Here is a 22048-nt window from a genome sequence, read left to right on the forward strand (position 1 = left end):
TACAAAATGGCTAGCGCTGCCCACATTTAGGATGGGTCTTATCACTTTTATGAACCTAGTCTAGAAAATCCCTGACCGACATGCCTAGAGATTTGTCTTCTAGGTGATCATACGTTCCGCAAAGTTGACAATACTAGCTATCATACGTAGCCTCTCTGAGCTCCATTTTGGTGTTGAAAGGTTTGTTTTATTTTTTGCCTATGTGTGTAATTTTGTGTGTATGTCTGTGTGTCTGTGTGTGTCTGGGAAAGTGGTGGTGGTGGGGTGTGGATGCCCACGTGTATGGATGCACAAGGAGGCAAGAAGAATGTCCCCTGTAGAGGCAATTGTGAACACCAGATGGCGTTGCTAGAATTCAACTTGAGTCCTCTGGAAGAGGTACTCTTAACCAACGAACTGCCTCTCCAGCCTTCTAAGCATACTTTCTATGATCCTATACCATTATTTCATATTTACAACAACCCAGATTGGATGAAGATCGAAATTCCAAGCAGTTTCTAGTAACTGCTCGATCAATGTGAGCTACTGCTGTTTTTCCTGTGACTAACACTGTAACTACAGACATGACTAATATGATAGTCATCGACACTAACACCGTCAGTGACTTGACTAAGTGCTGACTAAATTGGCAGGTCCTGACATGAGGAGCAAGATGAGACTGGCAGCTACTCAGGTTAGTCTCTGCGTAAGAAATTCTGAAAAGAACAGTTGGACTCCTTGTGGCTGAGGCAGAAACCATTATTCTGTCCCTGCATGACTTAGCCACACCCATCAAGGTTAGATAGAAACCCAATTAGGGAAAGTCACAGGTGGTCAGAAACATTTAGTTCATTAGGCAATATCAGTCAAACTAGTCTATTTCCAAGGGCAGTACTTGACAGAGTCTCTCTTCTTTGAGTCATTTGGCTCACTCCATGCCCTGTTTGATTTTGCCTTTGCTGTTTGCACCCAAACCAGCTGTCTGAGGATGCTGGTACATGCCAATCTTCTCCTTAAAGCCCACCACCATTCTTTTTTGGTGAAGGCCCTATGAGCCTTTTTACAAGGGGACCCGTGTTGGCCTTCTGTCTTCTTTCCTGGTGCCCTAGGCTAAAATGAGATTATTCCAAATCTAACAGTATTCTCCAAACTGAAACATTTCCTCTTGGAGAGAGGAGGGGGATATTTAAAAAGTTAATAGATGCGCATGGAACTTATAAGACGTAGACCCAGGAAGCTTAAAGTGTTAGAAGAAGAACCCTCCTAAGGGAGGTGTGTGTGGCAGGGGAGGGGGATTCTGCAGTGGAGCTGCTTGCAAGGTATGCAGGGAACTCTACAGATGCAGCTCTTGTAAGCTGCCAAAGCTGCCTCAGAATCATTCATACATAAGCAAACCCAACAATCTCACTAGCACCATGTTAAACTTCGGTAGATTTTGTTTTGCTCCGTTATTTGTCTGTTTTGGTATGTCATTTGTGCCCAGACTGGGGTAAATGGATGTCTGTTTACATCTGTGCTGGTTAGTTTCAACTTGCCACAATATAGAGGAAAGCCTCCATTGAGGAGCTGTCTAGATCAGGTTGGCCTTTGGCCTATCTGTTGGGAACTCTTTTGATTGTTCACTGAGGTGACAAGACTCATGTGAACTTGAGTAGCACTACTTCACAGGGCAGGCACTGGACAGTGTAAGCGTAGAGAAAGCTATCTATGTAGTCAGCAGAAGGTGGCAGCTTGGCAAGTTCCATTCATTTCTCTCTGCTTTTGACTATGGATGTGATGTTACTGGCTGCTTGAGTTCCTGCCTTGAAGCACCGGGATCAGGGATTGGTGTAGGCCAAATAAACAGGCCCTCTCTTAAGTTGTTTTCAGTCAAGGATATTTGTGGCAGAAACAAAAATTAAATTAGATCAAGACTCCTCTCCTGGGAAAAGTCTCAAAACATACTGATAGATACATTGTCTCCTCAAAGCAAGGAAGAATTTACGTCTTCCTTTGTCTACTGATGTGCCTCTAGAGCATTCAACAGAGACTTAGTAACCAAATTCATGTTGTCAATGAAAGACTTCTCCAGAGTGCTTAGAGGCCATCAGGCACTCTTCTCAGCCAGCAGTTGGCTACTTTTTCTTACTGCATTTGTCACCTGTTTTCACTTACCCTACCCACTCATCTCACCCCTCTTACTTTACTTCAATGCTGGCTTGGTTTCCTTGGTACAGGTCACTCAACCCACCTACCTTGTCTCTTCCATGTGGAGTTAATATACCCTCACTTTGTTTGATGGAGACTATTTAATGAAAAGAGTTCATGAAAACCCTTTCCAACCTTTACAATACCTCCAATTTTCTCCTAATACCAAACTCTCCGAAGACCACTGGCTAAATACAAATGGCTCCTCTGCCTTTTATGGTATCTATTCTCAGTCTCTCTCTTTCTCTCTCACTCTCTCCATCAAAGAAACTCACTTGCTTCACACATTTGACCACTTGGTCCTCTTAACTTACTTGGTAGCATAGCCCATGCTAAGCATTCGGTTGGTGAGGTGCCTGTCATCCCCAAATGTGCAGTGGGTGCCCAGGAACTTTTGGTTGTACCAGGCCTCCAAGAACTGCTGCAGGAGATTGTTTCTGTATAGACCTAGGTAGAGTGGGGAGTATCCAAGCATCAGCCTCTGGTATGGACAATGTTCTCTGTTTCCCACGCCGTGCTTCCTTATCTCCATTCTTGTACCACACTATCCCCCCAACCAGCCCCAGTCTTAGGATCAAACTCATTCCAATGTGTTTGTCACCTGACCATGTCACCAAACTCATCAATCTCCCCAAAAATCCACTGCATTCTCGGTACTCTGTTCAACCTCACCTTACTCCTTTCCACAACACTTTTGCAGCAACTTCCCCAATCTCCATCCTTTTCCCCTTCCTAACTTTATTCCTCTTCAGTAAATTCAGCTTAGCTCTAACATCATCTCTACCCACTGGCCCCAATGTTATGTTGCCTGAAATCCAGACCCTAGCCCTTTGTCCTCAACTTTACCTTGCCTCTGCCTTCCTTTCTCCTTCGTTCCCTACCCACAAGCCCTCCAAGCTGCTTCCACTCACCCAGAGGACCACTGATGCAGGACACACAGTGGAAGTAGCTCTGACAAGCTCGTTCCACATTGAAGGCTACCCAGTATCGAAGACTGCTCAAGAAGCTGACCCAGGAGTCCAGAGGGTTAAGGATCCTCACATCCCCTCCAACAGCCCCTACCCGGGGGTCTTCATCCAACACTCGCACAAGCTCCAGCAGTGCCATGGGGTCTAGTCTTGTGTCTGAGTCACAGACCTGTGAAGAGGAAGGGAGCCAGATCAGACTAGAACCCTGAACTGGGCTGCGGCTTGGAAAGGTTTATGGACACTTTAAACCAATCTCCAGACTGGGTTCATAAATTATATAAAAAGAAGGAAGTGAGCTGAACACAAGCATTCATCCTGACTGTGGATGGATGCAATGGCTTAAAGCCCTCGATGCCTTGAATTCCCCTCCATGAAGAAGCTACTTGAGCTGTGAGCAAAAAACAAGCCCTTTTTCCCTGAAGGTGTTTTTCCGGGAGTATTTCTCACAGTGACATGAAAAGAAACTAAGACAGTAGCATATTAGTGAATGACCAATGAATGGATGAACGTATGAGGAAATAAAGGTCTGTATTTCATAGGTGGATGGATGACAAAAATGTCAACATTGATAAAAAAAGCAAGAAAGGGACTGGGAGGAGAGAACAACCCCTATATAAAAATGTAAGTGAAAAAATAAGTGGGTAAGCTCCACACTGGTTGTATAGAAAATACATGGGTGAGTAGAACGGTAAAAGAATTTCTATATTACATGAAGAAAGAAAATAGCATTATACAATGACTGGCTAGGTTGGTGGGTGCATAAGTGAATGAATCATTATAGTAAATGAATGAGTAGCTAGCTACATGAATGAACAAATGTATGATCACATAGTTTCCTTCTGTTTTTCAGTGGCTATATGAATGAAAGAAGGTAATGTGTTCGTTTTTGTTTTTTTTCATTTAGTGTTGTTGTGGTTTGAATGTGAAATGTCTCCCATAGATTGCTGTGTTTGAACACTTGGTCTGCTTCTTATCTGCAGGAGAAGTGTGATCAGCTTCGTCAAGCTCCTGAGTCCATTCCTTCCTTATCATGATACACACACCAGCAAGCTGTGAGTCAGAATAGACTCTTCCTGCTCTAAGTTGCTTTGGTCTGATATTTTGTCACAGTAAGCAGCATACAAATGGATAGAGTGAATTCACTGCATGTACCACTGAATGAAAAAGAATCACATCAAAGGGAGAAAGGACTCATAGCAAATGGATAGATATGATTGGCTAAATATCCACATTAAATCAATTCATCAGTAGTTGGTGAATGAATGAATGGATGAATGAATGAGAGTCTGAACGTGTGATGACGAAAGAAGAAAAGTTTTAAAAGCCTGGCAGATAGCTGTGCAGACAAGAGTGAGTGAGTGCTGTGCAAGCTTGAGGACCTAGATTTGAATCCACAGCATCCGTGTAAAAGACTAGGTGTGGCTGCATATGCCTGCCTGCAATATAATGCTGGGGGGTGGTAATGGGAATTGGAGCGCGCGCGCGCGCACACACACACACACACACACAATTAAGAGAAGACAAAATTGACTCTTATCTATATTAAAGAATGGATGGTCTATTGGAGGTCGGATAAAAGTTCAAACCAGACTGAATTTCTGATCCTTGCGCCTCCACCTCCCAAGCATGGGCTTGGATGCACCCTACTCTTTCTTAAGTGGTGGTGGTGGTGGTGGTGGTGGTAGTGGGGGTATGATATCATACTTACAAGTGTCCCTGGGAAACCCATCACTCACCTGCACGTAGTCCACGGAGTCGCCCAGTGCCTTGAAAGCTGTGTACATGACCTCACGTTTGCCGCCCCAACGCTGAGCCACGCACACGCACCTGCGTGTTCTCACCAGCGCCTCCACCGCCAACCGCCCGGGGTCCTCCGCCTCCACCTCCCGGTAGGCACCTTCACCGACAGCGCCCGTAGCCTCCGCTGGTTCCCAGGGCTGATGGTAGTTGCCATCCCACACATAAGTGGCGGGGTCCTCATCGGCGAAGACTTCTCGGAACATGTCCACCATGTACAGATCCTCAGCGCGGTTGCCGTCCACCACCATGAGCACGCGTAACCTCGTGTGCGGGTACAGCAAGGCGCGCGCGGAGGTCAAGCACTGGCGCAGGTAAGCGGGATCCTCTTGGTAGGCTGAGATGGTGAGTGCCACGCTGCGTGCAGTGGCCGCATCCAGGGGCCCCTTCGCCAAGGAGCGCCGCGCAGCCGCTGCCACCCTTCGGTGCTCCAGGTAAGCGAAGAGGCTCTGTGCCACTAGGTGTGCGCTGAGGAATGCCCCATAGAGGCCAAAGGCCAGGAGTCCATAGCGATCTGAAGCCAGAGGAACGCCTGCGGCGTAGGCCCAGGTCATGAGGCCCAGGATGAGCAGGGCAAAGATGATCGTGAGTGCTCGCCTGGCCAGGCCAGAGCAGCAACGCGCTGCCTCTGAGGGCTTTGGCATGTCCTGTGGGTGACCAAGGAGAAGGATTAGCCCTGGGGCCCTGATGGAGGTGACTTTACTCCTGGTAATCCTTCTCCTAAACTGGATGCTGACATCTCAGAACTTTTTAATGATATATTTTATATTTTAAATACTTGCTTATTTTTATTTAATGTGTGTGGGTGTTTTGTCTGCACGCATGTCCCCGGACCCTGTGTCTGGTGACCGTGGAGGCCAGAAAGGGTATGGGATAGTTTGAGTCACAGGTAATTGTGAAATCGTTTGATCTTGGGAACCATACTCAGGTCCTCTGCAAGGACATCATATGCCATTAACCATGGAGATACCTATCTCTCAGGACTTCTTATAAAGAAGATACTCTGAGCACCATATTTGAAGCAATTGTGGCTATAATCTTGGCTTAATGCCTACTTTTATTAGTCCCCTCCCCTTTTAGTAGAAAAGGTCCATGTCGCCCCAGCTGATCTAAAACACCCAAATTTCTAGCCTCAACCTCCTGAGTACAGGGAAGAAAGGAGAGAGTCACCAAGCCAGGCTTTTACTGGCTGCCTACTAAAGTAAGTTACAATGCCTTGCTCTCCCACAGTTTTAACATCTCTAGTATATAAAAGGATTACACAGTGCAACTCCCCAGACTTTTACTCTGTTTTTGTTAGTGGCCCATACATAATATGGGGCTGGCGATAAAGGTGCCTGCCTCCACAACTGACAACTGAGTTTGGTCCTTGGAACCCACAGAATTGAAGGAGAGAAATCAACTTGCTGTTCTTTGATTAAAACAAATGTCTTGGTGTACCCTCCCATAAAAAAGTAATTTTTACAATTAAAAAACAAAATAAAGTTAAGAATAACTTCACAAATGGAAGTTTCTCTGTGCCAAGACACAATACCACATACTAAACAGTTAACACAAAATGTGTATGAACTGCTTTTTTAAAACCCTTTTGTACAAACTTGCTTATCTTAGAGATGAGTTCTCCTGTAGCCCAGCCTGGCCTATATGTAGCCAAGGATGTCTTTGAACTTCTGACCCTCCTTTTGCTACTTCTGGAGTCCTGGGATGTCAGGCATGTACCACTATGCTGAGTTTATGCAAGTATTCTACCAACTGAGCTACATTTCTAACCCCAGGTAAGTACTTTTATCATTCCCATTTTCCAGATGAGGTACATAGTCATAGAAATGCAAATGCCCAGAGTTACATATAAGATTATGGGACTTGAATCCATGATGCCAACCATTAATCAGTCCTTCTATACTGAGTTCTCCTCTCAGGAGAGCACTCAGAGACAGCATTTACAGTCATGGTATAGATAGCAAAGACAAAGGTTGACAGAACCCTGTGACAGGTAAGCAGCCATAGAACCACAGCCTCAAATAGAGGAGGGAGAAAACAGACTCTTGCAAATTGTCCTCTGACTTCCAAACTTGTAAGCAAACACACACACACACACAGACACACACACAGACACACAAATGTTTTAAAAAAAAAGGTAAAAAGATGGTGGTGTAAAGCTCAGCTGTAGAACATTTTCCAAGCATGCATGAAGCCCTGGATTCAATCCCGAGCACTTCATATGGAAATACATAATTTAAAACAAAATTTTCATTTAGCTCCATTTGGTTACTGAAAAGCTTTGAAATATGTTTTGACCAAGTATGATACATGACCCTTCTCTTCTTAACTGTCAATTTCACAAAAACCTAAACCCAGATTAAACCACGTTTTATACATTGTACTTTTCAGTCTTAGTCTGGGGTGGGTAACAAAACAAGAGGCCTCATTAATATTTTGTGGTAGCAAAGTATTAAAATAACCATTGTGGTCGGGCATGGTGGTGCACAACTTTAATCCCAGCACTTGGGAAGCAGAGGCTGGTGGATTTCTGAGTTTAAAGCCAGCTTGGTCTACAAAGTGAGTTCCAGGACAGCCAGGGCTACACAGAGAAACCCTGTCTTGAAAAACAAAAAAAAACAAACCAAAACAAAAAAAACCCCCAAACAAACAAACAAACAAAAACCCCCAAAAACCAAAAAAGAAAAGAAAACAAAACAAAACAAAACAAAAAAAACCAACAAAAAAACCATTGTGTTTTCTAGACAGTGTTTCTTTTTTAAATTATTTATTTGTTTGTTTATTTATTTATTATATGTAAGTACACTGTAGTTGTCTTCAGACACTCCAGAAGAGAGAGCATCAGATTTCGTTATGGATGCTTGTAAGGCACCATGTGGTTGCTGGGATTTGAACTCAGGACCTTTGGAAGAGCAGTCGGTGATCTTAACCGCTGACCCATCTCACCAGCCCCTAGACAGTGTTTCATAAAGCCCAAGATTACCTTGGCTTCACTGTGTGTCCAAGAATGTGCTTGGATTTCTGATGTGTCTGCTTCTAACTTCTGAGTGATGATAGAGGTAAGCTCAATTTATTTGGTGCTGGGACTGAATCTGTGTCTTTGTGCATGCAGAGCAATCACTCTATCAGCTTAGCTACATCCCTATTCCCTAAAGCAATCCTGTTCCAAAAGTGTCTGTATGTGTGTTTATGTGTATGCACAAGTGCACATGCCATAGCGTGTGAGTGAAAGTCAGGGCAACCTTCAGGAGACAGTTCTCCTGATAACATGTAGGGGAACGAACTCAGGTAATCAGACTTAGCAGCAAGCACCTTGTCAGCCCCAAATAATCATATTTTAAAGTATACAGTAGTGGTCAGTACACTAATTTCCAGTACCGCTTACAAATAAGTAATGTTTTACATTTGCAAATTGTTTTTAAAGCTAAAGGGGAACAAAAATATTTTTGTGGAGCATGAACGTTACACACAGTTCAAAACTCCAGTCTTCTTAACTCAAGCATGAGGCCACTGTAGAATATCAAGGTTGAACAGTTTTGACAGAGAATGCAGTGTTCTTCAGTCTCCAAATAATATCACCTGGTATTTGGTAGAAAAGCTTATAGCCATCTCACACACTGGATTAGAGCAAAGAAACTGCCAAACTTAATTTCCTTTCATTTTCCTTGAAAGTTTACAGATATTTATTTGTTTATCTTGTGTGTATCTGTGTGGGTATATGCATGCCATAGTGCATGTGCCTTGCTGTATACTTGTGTGGGGGATGGGTGGTGGGAAGGGTTGGAAGATAATTATGGCTCTCTCTCTCTCTCTCTCTCTCTCTCTCTCTCTCTCTCTCTCTCTCTCTCTTGACAGGGTTTCTCTGTATATTCCTGGCTGTCCTGTAACTCACTCTTTAGAACAGGCTGGCCTGGCCTCGAACCCAGTAATCCACCTGCCTCGTCCTCCTAAGTGATGGGATTAAAGGCATGCGCCACCACTGCCTGGCAGGTTCTCTCTTTTTTGCCATGTGGATCTTGGAGACCAAACTCAAATTGTCAGGCTAAGCATCAAGCTCCTTTACCCCCCAGAGCATCTCATGACCCCTCTTTACTTTTCAAGAGGATTTAAAACAATATATTGCAGTTTAGTTCACGTTTCTGAGCAGTAGAGATGAGTTACTTTTTTTTTTATGGGATTTTAAAGAAGATACAGGGTCTCCCTGTATTGCCCAGATTACCCTCAAACTCCTAGACTCAAGCATCCCCCTGTCTCAGCCAAGTATCTAAGACCTCAGGTACATGGTACCCAACTAGAGATAGAAAATTTAAATAACCAATAACAATTATTCTTTTAGACTCCTTTGTTCCTGCCCTTTTGTGTCAAACACAGCTCTGCCTGGGCTCCTAGGGCTAGCTCATCTTAGAAGGAAGTTTTTTGATGCCAGCAATATGGATACATGCACCTACGGCTGTACCCACAACATTAAAACCACACAACTAAAAGCACCATGCTTCACAAGAGTACCACGTCTCAGGCTGAACACAGCGTTCCTTTGACAGTCATTTAGGGGACCTGAGGACATAAGGCCTCAGCATCAGGAAGAAACAGTATCAAGGAGATATAGCAATATGTCAATAAATACAAAGACAGTCATCTGAAACATAAGGTTTCAGAAGAAATACTGAACAGTTAAAATGAACCCCAAACATATGAAACTGCTAATTTTACAGGGCAAGAGAGGTTGACTATTGCTGACTGCATGTTTTTCAACTAAGTAGATTCTGATCCCATAAAACAATCAAAAGCCAAAATGCATGTGTTACACACAGGCAGAATCTTCTTTCACTCCCAGGGAACACAAACATATATTTACAGAATCATAGACATCTATGGAAGGCAAACCTCACGGCAGTGAACACAGAGATGGACACTCACACACTCATCTTCACATGCTCACTGAACACATGAACACTGTCATACATAGATACACATGGACTCACCACATGCACTTACAAGCACATTCTTACTAGACCCCAATACATATGGTCACACATATGGTAGTAATTACCCCGCATGGCGGCAGATACCACACACGAACACACACACACACACACACACACACACACACACACACACACACACACACACACACACCTGTCTCATGGCTGTGGGTCCTCCTGGATTCTCTCTTCTCCGTCTTGTTCTGCAATCTGAGTGTGTCTGAAGCTAGCTGGAGGGGGGCCATTTGAAGACCAACACATTGCGGGGGTGGAGGAGGGCTGACGTCAGGACAAGTCTGACCAGGGGCTCTGAGGTCAGGCAGTCCTACTGCTCCACCCTCTTCAATTCCCGACATTTTCCCCATCCCCGGCTCAGATAGGACCTCCCTTCTCTGCCCCTCAAATTGGCCTTTCACAACCCCCCTCTTTCAGCCCTTCCCTCAGCTGCCTCTCTCAGCTGTCAGTGTTTTTATCTCCATCTTTCTTCTGTTACTACCCCCATCTCCCTCTCCCCCTGGCCTGCCCCCCCTCACCTTCTTACCTTTTCCTCTTCTTCGCTCTCTCTCATCTCCTCATAGCAGACTCTCTACAAATATGTCCCTCAGGATCACATTTCAGTAATGGGCAGATAGAGAAAGTACACACACACTCACGTCTGTGGGTGTGCCTGTGTTGCTGGCATGTGTTTCACAGCAGACTGGAGCTACAGCCAGAATTGTATGCTCTTTGCTGGGCTGATGTTTCTGTGTGTGTGTGTGTGTGTGTGTGTGTGTGTGTGTGTGTGTGTGTGTCTGTGTCTGTGTAGGGGTACATATGTACACACATGCTCATGTTACAGTCTGTTTGGGGCTAAGGGATGGGCTATTGGAATCTGTCTTCTGGGGGATGGCAGTGACTCCATGGAGTGACCTGAGTTCATTGCTCTGATGGAGACTAGATCAGAACAGAGCTGGGGAAGAAAAGAAGCTCTCATGGAGTGTACCCTAGCTCCTTGAGGCCAGAAGACTAGTGATCCTTATCACTCTTGTACATGGTTTCTTATAAGGATATATATACATTTTTTTTTTTAGCTTCAAGACTATGTTTTTCAGAGTTTCTCTTAGTATACAATGATGGGTTGTGTCCTGTTGTCTCTTCCTGCATTCTCTTGTGTGAGTGATTCTGATAAAGTTTATTCTCAATCTCTCTCTCTCTCTCCCTCTCTCTCTCTCTCTCTCTCTCTCTCTCTCTCTCTCTCTCTCTCTCCCTCTCCCTCTCCCTCTCCCTCTCCCTCTCTGTCTGCCTCACTCTCTCTTACTTTCTCATTTTGTACTTGATGCCTTGACTATATTTATTTCTCTACCTATCTGTATTCCCATTTCTTTCACTCTTCCTTCTTCCCCTCTCCCTATCTCATGTCTATTATCCCCGTCTTCTACTAATCTGCAATCTGTATATCTATCTACTCTTCTATCCCTCGGTGTCTCTAGCTTTCACCTGCTTGCCTGCCTTTTTATAAGACTATCACTCGGTTCTCCCCATCTGACTTTTATGACTCTGTTTTTCTTTCCTCTGGCTGCTTCATCTCTTGCAACCACTCAGCAGTCTAGTGGACAGAGCCAGGCGTGTGTGAGAATCTTGTTATACAGGGCATAGCTGCAGTGCTATGTTGGGCCTTTGCTTGACCTTGGGCACTAGGGAGAAAGTTTTTGATGGTTGAAAACTAGGTACTACCCAATATCAGGGCAGGACAGGCTGTGTCTGATGCTATTGCCGGGAACCTGTGTTGCCTAGTGTCTGTCTGTGTCAGGATGATGGATCCTCTGATGGAAGCAAGCCCAGATCTGGGGATAAGGGGAGTTCCCATGGCTAGGAGGGGATAGCCCAGGCTCCACCCAGGAGCTGGGCATTTGATTGCCTAGCCTCAACACCACCCTGACTGGGTGGAGCAGCTGTATAAAACCAGATGTTTCTAAAACCAGAGTACATGAGAGACAAACTAGGACTTCAAACCCTGAGAGTTTTCTCTGCCAGGGCACAGAGTGCACAGGCTCCTTCAGACCCAAGTGACCAGACCTTAGTACTCCTCTGTTTGACCCAGGGGCACAGTCCCTAGCTCTCCTCCCTCAGACCAAGAATTTCAGACCCCAGCCCTTCTCCCTTAGCCCTGATCGTCCAGTATTCAGTCCTCCCACTTCAACTCAGGAGTCTGAGTCTAGACATCTGCCCTCCTCTCTCAAAAAATGAATACAGGCCTAACTCTCCTCCCTCAGGCGCAGGGGTCCAGTTTTCCTTGCAAGCACAGATGACCAGGATTAAATGTAGCAAAGACAAGATGACAAGGACAGATGAAGTTGAGCTCTTTTACAGACCCCCCTCCCCTCCAAATGGGGCTTATAACTGCTCTCTGTCCTCAATCTACGATGTCTTCCTTGTCTTCCAAGTAGGATCGTCATCATTTAACTTCACCACAAGAGAAGGGTAAGGGTGATTGCTAAAAATGGAGAAGAAGCAGAGGAAAAACATGTATTCATTATAAGGACATCTCTTCAGCAGATGATGGGTGGGACCCTGGACTAAGTGATGCCAGGCACACAGAAATGACTCAGCAGGGGGCCCTGCCTCTGAGGAGATGCCAAACTAGTAGAGGAGGCAGCTGTGTAAATAGAGGATTGGGCACTGATGGAACTGAAAGGCAGGAAAAGCTTCCTGGAGGAGGTGCTCCTGACTGATGTGAAGTTAGGGGAGTGGAAAATGAAGGAGAAAGGTGTCCAAGGCAAGACTTATGGCTAGTTTACAAAACACACACTGAGTGATGCTGTGTGTTAGCATTTTGTCTAAGCTCGGACCCACAGTTACCTGTCAAAAGCCAGGTGTTCCTGACTCACTAAAAAGAGGGCTGCTTGCCCAGTTCCCTCTCTCTTGCCTTCTTTCTCTTGCTCTGTCCTCTTGCCCCTTTCCCCTATACAGGCGCTCATGGCCAGCCTCTACTCCTCTAATCCTATACTTACTTACTCTCTCTCTCTCTCTCTCTCTCTCTCTCTCTCTCTGCCTTTCTCTGTCTCTACTATCATCTCAACTCCCCTCCCCATGCCTGAATAAACTCTATTCTATACTATACCTTTGTGTGGCTTGTCCCTTAGGGGGAAGGGATGCATCAGCATGGGGCCTGAGGAGGCACTCCCTTCCCCCACACCTGACCATACCTCCACCAAACACATTCTTTCTCTCCTTGCCTTTTTATAAAGCACAGCACTGTGGAAGCACTAAGGAGTTGGGAAGTGAAGTAAGTAACAAGATCCATAAAGGCAAGATTTCTTTACAAATGATTTTAGAAGACAGACAGATACCTCAATAATTAAAATTACTTGATGCCCTTGCAGAGGATCTGAGTTGGGGCTCCAGGAGTCATGCCATGTGGTTTACTTGTAAGTCCAGCACAAGGTTATCTGATGATGTCTGGCCTCTGTAGACACTTGTACACTTGTACATGAACAAAAAACAGAATCCAGAGGACTGAGGTTTAGTTTCCAGCACTCCCGTAGTGGTTCACAATTGCTTGTGACTCCAGGTCCAGTAAATCTGATTCAGTTCAAGCCAGATTAAATTATATTAAAGGCAGGTTTGTTGGAAAGCTGAATTGGGTGGGAGAGTTCACTGGCTCCAAAGACCAAGGCCAGGGAAGTCCCTGTGGGGATGGGGAGGAAAGAGAAAGAGGGAAAGGGAGAGTGCAGAGAAATGAAAAGGAAGAAGAGGAGGAAAAGGAAAGAGAGAGAGAGAGAGAGAGAGAGAGAGAGAGAGAGAGAGAGAGAGAGAGAGAGAGAGAGAGTAAAATATCTGGATTATAAAGGGAAGAGCCTCTAGGGGTAGGGCAGCATAGCCCCTGGACTGGAAAGTTCAGGGTTGGGGGCACAGTATGTCAGGCAGGGACTGAGGGATGCTGGGAGAACCTGGAGGCCAGATATGTTTTGGCATCTACAATCTGCACCTTAGTCTGGGTTCTGAAACCAAACATTGAGGTTGCAGTTAGCAGCATCAACCCAGGTCCAAAACAAAACAAAAACACCACCAAAACAAAAAATCCTAGGAAGAAACAATTAGTAATTTAAAAAGCTTATTTCTATTTTATTATTTTGTATGCATACATGTTTTCCTGTCTGTATGTGTAGGAATCCAATCCGAGCAACAGCATTAGTGGGTTTTTGTTTTTGTTTTTGTTTTTTGTTTTTTGTTTTGGTTTTTCGAGACAGGGTTTCTCTATGTAGCCCTGGCTGTCCTAGAACTCACTTTGTAGACCAGGCTGGCCTTGAACTCAGAAATCCACCTGCCTCTGCCTCCCAAGTGCCTGGCGCATTTAGTGTTCTTAACCACTGAGTCATCTCTTTAGCTCAACAACTCATAAATTAAAATATTTTTTTAACTATAAAATAAAAACATCATTCTGGCCTTCCTCTAATGTTCCCATAGTCCCTCTCAAATTCATGGCCTCTTCTTTTTTTTAATTATCATTGATCTATCTATCTATCTATCTATCTATCTATCTATCTATCTATCTATCTACCATCATCATTTATACATTTATTGTGGACAAAATGGAGACATTATCGGAGCAAAGACATCTGGAAGAGTCCAGAGAGGGGCATGACTCTGAGCTATGTGAGGAGAGGTAAGGAGAGGGGGAGCAGAGGAACAAGGTACAGCAGCTAGGAGGACCAAAAGAGAGTTGAGGAAAAGACCAGGTAACAAAAATAGTTCAGTTATTTGGGAAGGGAAGCTGGGAGAAAGGCAGCCCAGCTTGAGGGCTAGAGAAGTTTATGGTGGTGGTGGTGTCAGGTAAGGGAGATATGCAGGGAGAATCTGGTGACCAAGTTTGCATTAATATCTTAAGTAGGCACCCCAGCAATCTGTTTTGAGTTGAAACCTAACATTTTGAGGCTCAGATTGAGCTCTAACTCTCAATATAGCTGAAGATGACCTTGAACTTGAGGTTCTGGTGCCTAAACGTCTCAAGTACTAGTGTTGCTGGCTTATGATAGGTATTGTGACTGCCTTGTGGAGTGCTGAAAAGGAATTCAGAGCTTTGTGTATGGCTAGCCAGCACTCTAGCTACTAACAACTGTAGCCCCAGTTTTTATTTTTGAACTTCTTTCATGAAGAACTAAGGAGGGTAAGTGGCCACTAAAAAGTAACTTAGAGTATGTGTTCTATTAATTGCGTGAATCCAGTCATGTGGTTACTCTACTGAGTGTTCTGACTTAGAAAGTAAATACTTTGAAGAAATGCAGAACTAGAGACATAGGATAGGTGGAGGTATCATTCACAGATCATGTGTTTGAACACTTGGTAACCAGCTGGTGGCACTGTTTTAAAGTTTGAGGAACTCTATGTGTGTATGTGTGTGTGTCTCTCTCTCTGTGTATGTGCGTATGGTTTCTTAGTTCTGGTCTTCTTGAAGAAAAGGATTCAGTCAAAAGATTTGGTATTTCTTCCCATGATCCTCTAGAAAAGTCCACAAAAGGACAATAAATATCACAATTCGAGTGATATATATATATATATATATATATATATATATATATATGCACATATATACATATGTGTGTGTGTATATGTGTGTGTTTCTGTGTGTGTATGTAATTTGAGTGTGTAAACCCTTTTTTCCTGCACAGGTATTAGAGAATTCCCAGGTGTCTTAGTTTCTATTTATTTATTTATTTAATCATTTTATTCATTTACATTTCAAATGGTAACCCTCTTCCCTCCAGGTTACCCCTCCACAATGCCCCCATCTCATCCCCCTTCTTTCTCCTCCCCTTGTCTTAGTTTCTAATATGAGGAGAACAACCTAACTGCTTTAAGAATGTTTAATTGCAAGGAAGTTCTAACCACAGGAAGACATGCCTACCAACTGGGTACCTACTTTGTATACTTTTCCCCAGTTACCTCTTGTCATAGTTAGCTTACAGTGTCAACTATATACAGTCTAGAGTTACTTGAGAGGAGAGCCTCTAGATCAGATTGGCTTGAGGCCATGGTTGACAGAGAACATCTTGACAAATGATTGATGTAGGAGAGCCCACACCACTGTAGGTGGTATCCAAAGGAAGGTGGACATGGGCTGAGAATACTTCTAACTAACCATGAGCCTACAAGTGATCCAGTCTAGTGACAGTCTTTCATGGTTTCTTCTTTAAGCTCCTACGTGAGTTCCTGCACTGAATTCCATTAAAAATAGGATTGTGACTTGAAATTGTAAGCCAAATCTCTCTCTCTCTCTCTCTCTCTCTCTCTCTCTCTCTCTCTCTCTCTCTCTCTCTCGGTGTCTCTCTCTGCCTCTCCCTGTCTCTCTCTGCCTGTCTCTTTATCAGCATTTTTTTTTTAATATCACAGAAAGAAGCTAGGGCATCTCATATTGAACTTCTACTCAGAATTAAAATTTTTGGGCTCCCTGTTTAGCTGTCAGACCCTGGCCACTGGTAGATGAAGGGCTTTGAGTGTTATAAATCAGGTCTCTTTTATCCTCCCACTCTATTCTGATCCACCAAATGTGAATAAGCTATCTAAAGAGCTCCTGCCATAATGAGTTGAGTTACCGAGTCTGACATACTTTCCTAACCATTATGGACCATATACCGTGAGCCATGACCAAAATTAACCTCTCCTTCCTCAAGTTGCTTTTCTTAAGTATTGGGTCACAGTAAAGTCTGTGTGTCTGATACAGGAGGGAAGATGGCTTTCCTGGATTCCCTATTAGATATGGGGACTGCTTCTGTCCTGTAGTTCTTACTGCCAGATTCCCTATTTTTCCTTTCCCCCACAGCACTGATCAGCTTTCTCTATAATCTAAAGACTCAGTTGCTCAGCATCTTTTTCATTGGTATAATAAGGGCCTCTCTTGTTAGAATGTAAGTTCTCCATAGGCAGGTGTCCTTATCTATTATATACATATCTCTACCCTTCCTCCCTCCCTCCCTCTCCCCTCTGTTCTTTCCTTTGGTTCTTCCTTTTATCCTCTTTCTCATTCTTCTTTGTTTTTTGTTTTTGTTTTTATTTTGAATTTTTTTAGTTTTTGTTTTTCTGTTTACATACCCCTTCCTATGTGACAACTTTGCAACCCTGACAGGGTTTAACTCACCCTGTAGCCCAGTTTACACTCCAGTAACTGCAATCTTTGGCAGTTCTAGATTAAGGAAATAAAAGATGTATGTCTGGGTCATGGGTCACCCTGTTTGCTTTTCTTGACTTTATTTTCTGAGTATTCGACTATTGCTCTATCTCTATCTTTATTTTCATACCTCTCTCTCTCTTTCTCTGTCTCTGTCTGTCTGTCTCTCTCTTTCTTCTCCCCACCCCGAAACTCTCCACTGTTTCCCTCTGCTATCTCACACCCTGGAATTTCCCAGGGAGGCAGAAGAAAAAGAAGAGAAAAGAATGGGGGAAGAGAGATCACAGCACACAGCAAAAGGAAAGAAGGAAACTGGGTGAAAGGAGGAGATGAGAGGAGGAAGAGGGCCCAGCAGCTGGAAGGCCCACACCCTACAGCTCTGTGGCTGACACCCACTCAGTTGGGCAAGATATGGTAAGGAACTCCCAACAGTGGGAGTGAATGTCGGGGCTGGGAGAGGTGGGACTTGAGGCAAGGAGTCCCTAGGATGGGCACAGATCCCAGACACACAAGCATTCTTCTCCTCTGCTCCTGACTTCCAGGAACTGGGAGGGCTTGGATCCTAATGCTGCCAATGGGTCTTCCCTGAGCTATTCCTCCCACACACAGCAAATTCCAGGAAATACCTAGACCTTTAAGATTCCTTTTCTATTGGGAAACCACCCAATGGAAGTAGTTTGCTTCATGTCTCTAGAAGGTAGCAATCCCACACAGACACCCCAGTGCTTATACTCTCCGGGGGGTTCTATCACCTCCATCCTTCTCACTGGAGGAATAAAGAAAAAACAAGAGGTAATAAAGAAGTCAGTAAACGTTTTCATAGTTTTCTGTCCCTGCTTAAACAAGCAAAGAACTGAGGCCCAAGAAATGTAATACCCTAGCCAGAAAGATGCAGCAAGGATGTGGGCTAGTTGAGCCAGGTGACCAAATATGTGTTCTGAATTAGGTCTCTTTTTATGTTAGGAGGCTGGGACCTGTGGTGAGAGAAGAGGGGATAGGACCTGGATTCATGATCTGAGGAAGAAGGCTGGGACCTGGATATTTGAATCTGAAAGAGGGAGGGCTGGGTCTGGATCTAAATATGAGGGAGGAGGCTGGAGCCTGGATACTTGAGTCTGAGAGGGCATAGATGGAATCTAGATTCTTGGGTCTGAGGGTAGAGCATGGGTTCTAGACTCCTGGATCTGAGGGGGAAGGGTAGGGATATGGACCCCTGGGTCTGAGACAAGAGGACTGTGTTCTGAAGCTTTGAATCCAAGGGAATAGGACTAGAGCTTGAAACTCCATGTTTGTGGGAGAAAAACTAGGGTTTATACTTCAGGCCTAAAGGAGGAAGGTCTTTATACTAGAAAGTATGGAAACCCTGGCACATTTTTAAAAAAATTATTTTTACTGTTTGTTTTAAAATTTTTGTATGTTAAGGATTTGTATGCACATGCCACAACACACAGTTGGAAGTCAGAAGACAATTTGCAATAGTTATTTCTCTCTTTTCACCATGTTGGCCCAGTGATCCCACTGTAGGAGGCACCATTCCCTAGGCATATGATTGTGGTCTACATATGAAAGCTAGCTGAGTGTGAACCTGCCAGCAAGTAGAATCCTCCATAGTTTTTGCCATACTTCTTTAGTTGTTAAGTGAGTTTTTCAGTTGTAGGTAATGCTGTGTGGAATTGCTAGGACTCTTGCCTTCAAGTTCTTGCCATGAATTCCCACAGGGTTTGCCTATGACCTGGATTTTTAAGTCAAATACACTTTCTCCCTCAAAGTAGCTTTTGGTCATCATGTTTATCACATCAGCAGAAATGAAATTAGACCTGTTGCCAGTGTGTTCCTTAGGTTTCATACTATGGGTTTTAGACACAAACCCTGATTATATCATAATTGCTTGCATGCTGCTTGAAAGGCTCATTCCCCCAAACACCTCTTTCTTTACCTATAAAATGAGATTATTTCAAGTCATATTTCACAGCATAACCCTTAAGGAAGAACCTTCCCAGAACAGAGGACATGAAGTGGCGACATCCATTTGTGGAAATTGCTTTTACCTTGCTCTGACCACAATGTCAGACAGAAATAACTCAAGGGAAGACTTACTTTTGCTCAAGGTCTTCAAAGGCTTCAGTCCATCACAGAGGGGAAAACATGTCAGAGCAGTTCAGTTCATAACAGCTCAGGGGTAAAGTGTTTGGAAAAGAGGGAAGGACATCTAAAATGGAGCAGGGCCTGTATAACATCTCCAACTGTTTGCTCTAGTAACCTATCCACACCCACTAGGCCTATGTTAGCTATTTTAGGTTGATGGAATATTCTGGGAAAACACAATTTAATGGAGGAAGAAATTTTATCTTGATCATAGTTCCAAAGTACAGTCTGTCATAGATGGGATGTTATGGTAGCAGGAGCTTGAGGTGTCAGTCGTATTGCACTTATAGTTAGGAGGCAAAGGGAGATGAATTCTGATGTTCAGTTCAATTTCTCATCTGGGACCACAGCCCACAGAATGGTGCCGTGCAAGATGACCTAACTTCCTACCTCAACTGACCTAACCAAGATAACTGCTAATCTAAATAATCTCTTACAGGAGTGCTTGGAAGTTTATCTCCTAAGTAAAACATATCCCGTGAAGTTGGCAATCAATACCATCACAATTCCTAATCTCCTAAAAGATGAAAACAGGTTGGCAACTTTCCAAAACAGCAGCACCAGCTAGGAGACAAGGGAAGACATTTTAGATTTAAACTATAGCATGACTGCTGAACCAGCAGTCACTGGGTAGCTGATGGATATGATGGGTTGGGAGCAGAGACAAGACTGTCTTCTTTGAGGATGTCAGCTCTGAAAGGTCAGCCTGGTAGAAACTGGAAGAAGCTTGTGTTCCAAGTCACTGTCGATTCCAAGACTGGTTGTCTTGGGTCAGTCTTGACTCTCATTTTTATCTACTTTAGACCATGAGCTCCAGTCACTATGTTGATGTATGTGGGCAGCCTAAGTTCCTGGACTGATCATTCTCATTCCTAGAGTGTGGGGTAAGGAGATTGCACTTCCCAGGACTACCAGAGGAGATTGCTCAGTGGGAAGCTAGGAATGTTTTGGGGGGACTAGCCAAAAAGTCTGCAACGTAGAAAATGGACTCATTAAGGGCTGCATGGAATGGGACAAATGGAAGATACTAGGTCAGAGGCCTTTGTGTCAAATGCTTTAGTTACCTATAGGGAAGTGGTCAAAGCCACTGTGATGACATCCCAGTGTGAGAGAGAAAAGGAAATCGTGTTGCCATGGTTTTTTTGGCTAGTGCTGAGGCCTTAACATGTCACACAAAAGTATCACTTTCCATATCAACAGTGTCTGAACAGCAGCAAGGGTAGGCAAAGGCTTTTTATTCCAGCTTTCCTTGTCTGTCAGGGTCTACAAGAAAGGAACAGAGTTGCCCACAACCTCACTTGGTTATTTCATCAACTCCATGCCACCACCCCCAAAATTTAAACTGTCATCATAGAAGAGATTGAGGGACAAGCCTCACAGGAAGATCATATAAATATTCTTCCTCAGCACTGTCTACTGTTGGACTATTCATGTCCCATAAAAGTCATTTTCTCTTTCTCTAAATGGCTCACAACCCCCACTTCCATTTGCCATAGGGAAGGGCCTATACAATTCAAAATCTTGTTAAATATTCACTTTTTATTTTCATTATGTGTCCTTGTGTATTCTGGGAACAAATGTGCTTGACTCTCCTTTTCCCCTTGCTAATTGTTGATTTTTTTCTGATACTCAAATGTCAACTTAACCTTCTGTCCCTAATCTATATCTATTTCAGCGGATTTTCAATCAACTACAGACTGCAAGTTGCTCCAAGCTTGTAAGTCCTAGGTGCTTCTGATGGGATTTCTAACAAGCCTGAATATCTACATCCTAGATGGCTCCAAAGTGGCTAGCCCCAAGTGCTTCAACCTTACAGACTGCTTCAACATAGCCAGGATTTCTCAAGGTTCAGGTGGTCCTGCAGAGCCTGGACAGCAAGTGAAGTAGTCTTCATTCCTCTCTCTTTCTTCCTGGCTGTGACCACCATTCCAGCTTTCTTGAGTCCCTAACAAAGGGGCTGTGATCTTGGAACTTTAGAACATTTTATGTGCTATAAAATTTGGAGATCACATGACTAGGGAAAATGTGTCCTGACATAAGATAGCACAATCCAATCTATCAATTTATACATGACACTGGCCCTGGTGAGATTTCTCGTTTAGTGTCCTCCAGAAAACCCTGTGAGGTAAACATTTAATGCCCGTTTTGCATAAAAAGAAACCAAGACTCTATTATATTCAGTGAGATTCAGAAGTCCAGTTCTTGGAGCTAGGAAAAGGTTGCTCAGGAAAGGGAGAGAAAAGAAATAGGGTAATGGAATAAATGACATGAGAACAGAAATGGGGACTATTTGGGTGATGAGGATAAAACTAGAATACCTCCTCCAATACTGAATTTGCATAAGTGACATTCTTTTTTTATTATTAGATATTTTCTTTATTTTATACTTCAAATGTTATCCCATTTCCTGGTTTCCCCTCTGAAAACCCCATATCTCAACCCCACTTCCCCTGCTCACCAAACCACCCACTCCCACTTCCCTGTCCTGGCATTCCCCTACATTGGGGCATCGAGCCTTCACAGGACCTATGGCCTCTTCTCCACTACATATGCGGCTGGAGCCGTGTGTCACTCGCTCCATGTGTACTCTTTGATTGGTAGTTTAGTCCCTGGAAGCTCTGGGGGTACTGGTTAGTTCATATTGTTCCTCCTATGGGGCTGCAAATTCCTTCAGCTCCTTCAGTCCCTTAGCCTTAGTTTCCCTCCCGTGTCTCTTGGAACAACGATTACATCAGAGATTGCACAATGAGATCCATATTTAATAAGCCAGCCGATGGGCTCCCCAAGCTAGCTGTAAGTTTCGGTGCCCAGAATTTGAGGACAGTGGTCCAATTTGTAGACAGAAT

At 44.0% G+C, this 22048-nt stretch overlaps 1 protein-coding gene and 1 long non-coding RNA gene across 5 annotated transcripts in view; one reads left to right on the forward strand and one right to left on the reverse strand.

Moving 5' to 3' along the window:
• The window catches only part of Has1 (hyaluronan synthase 1), a 21899-nt gene extending 11380 nt beyond the window's left edge, over positions 1-10519 (reverse strand). Inside the window, exons 1-4 of one of the 2 annotated variants that reach the window (XM_011246309.3) lie at positions 10455-10519; positions 4871-5578; positions 3078-3303; positions 2481-2613 (exon numbers count right to left, since the gene is read on the reverse strand). In XM_011246309.3, the coding sequence (XP_011244611.1) occupies positions 2481-2613; positions 3078-3303; positions 4871-5578; positions 10455-10481 (1094 nt within the window). In that variant the 5' untranslated portion in view covers positions 10482-10519. Of the gene's footprint in view, positions 1-2480; positions 2614-3077; positions 3304-4870; positions 5579-10067; positions 10119-10454 lie in introns of those variants that run through there. The other variant, NM_008215.2, reaches the window with a different exon arrangement.
• Positions 5171-21221, forward strand: Gm36907. Of its 3 annotated transcripts, none has more exons than XR_876648.3 (2): positions 5171-5245; positions 17296-21221. It is a non-coding gene; the product is annotated as a predicted gene, 36907 (long non-coding RNA). The 3 variants fall into 3 exon arrangements; XR_876646.1 differs by lacking the exon at positions 5171-5245 and adding an exon at positions 7812-7990 and having other exon boundaries at positions 16261-21221; XR_876647.1 differs by lacking the exon at positions 5171-5245 and adding an exon at positions 7812-7990.
• The last annotated feature ends 827 nt before the right edge of the window (positions 21222-22048 follow it).

This window comes from Mus musculus, chromosome 17 (genome assembly GCF_000001635.26).
Source record: "Mus musculus strain C57BL/6J chromosome 17, GRCm38.p6 C57BL/6J".
In the NCBI taxonomy this organism is placed as follows: domain Eukaryota; kingdom Metazoa; phylum Chordata; class Mammalia; order Rodentia; family Muridae; genus Mus; species Mus musculus.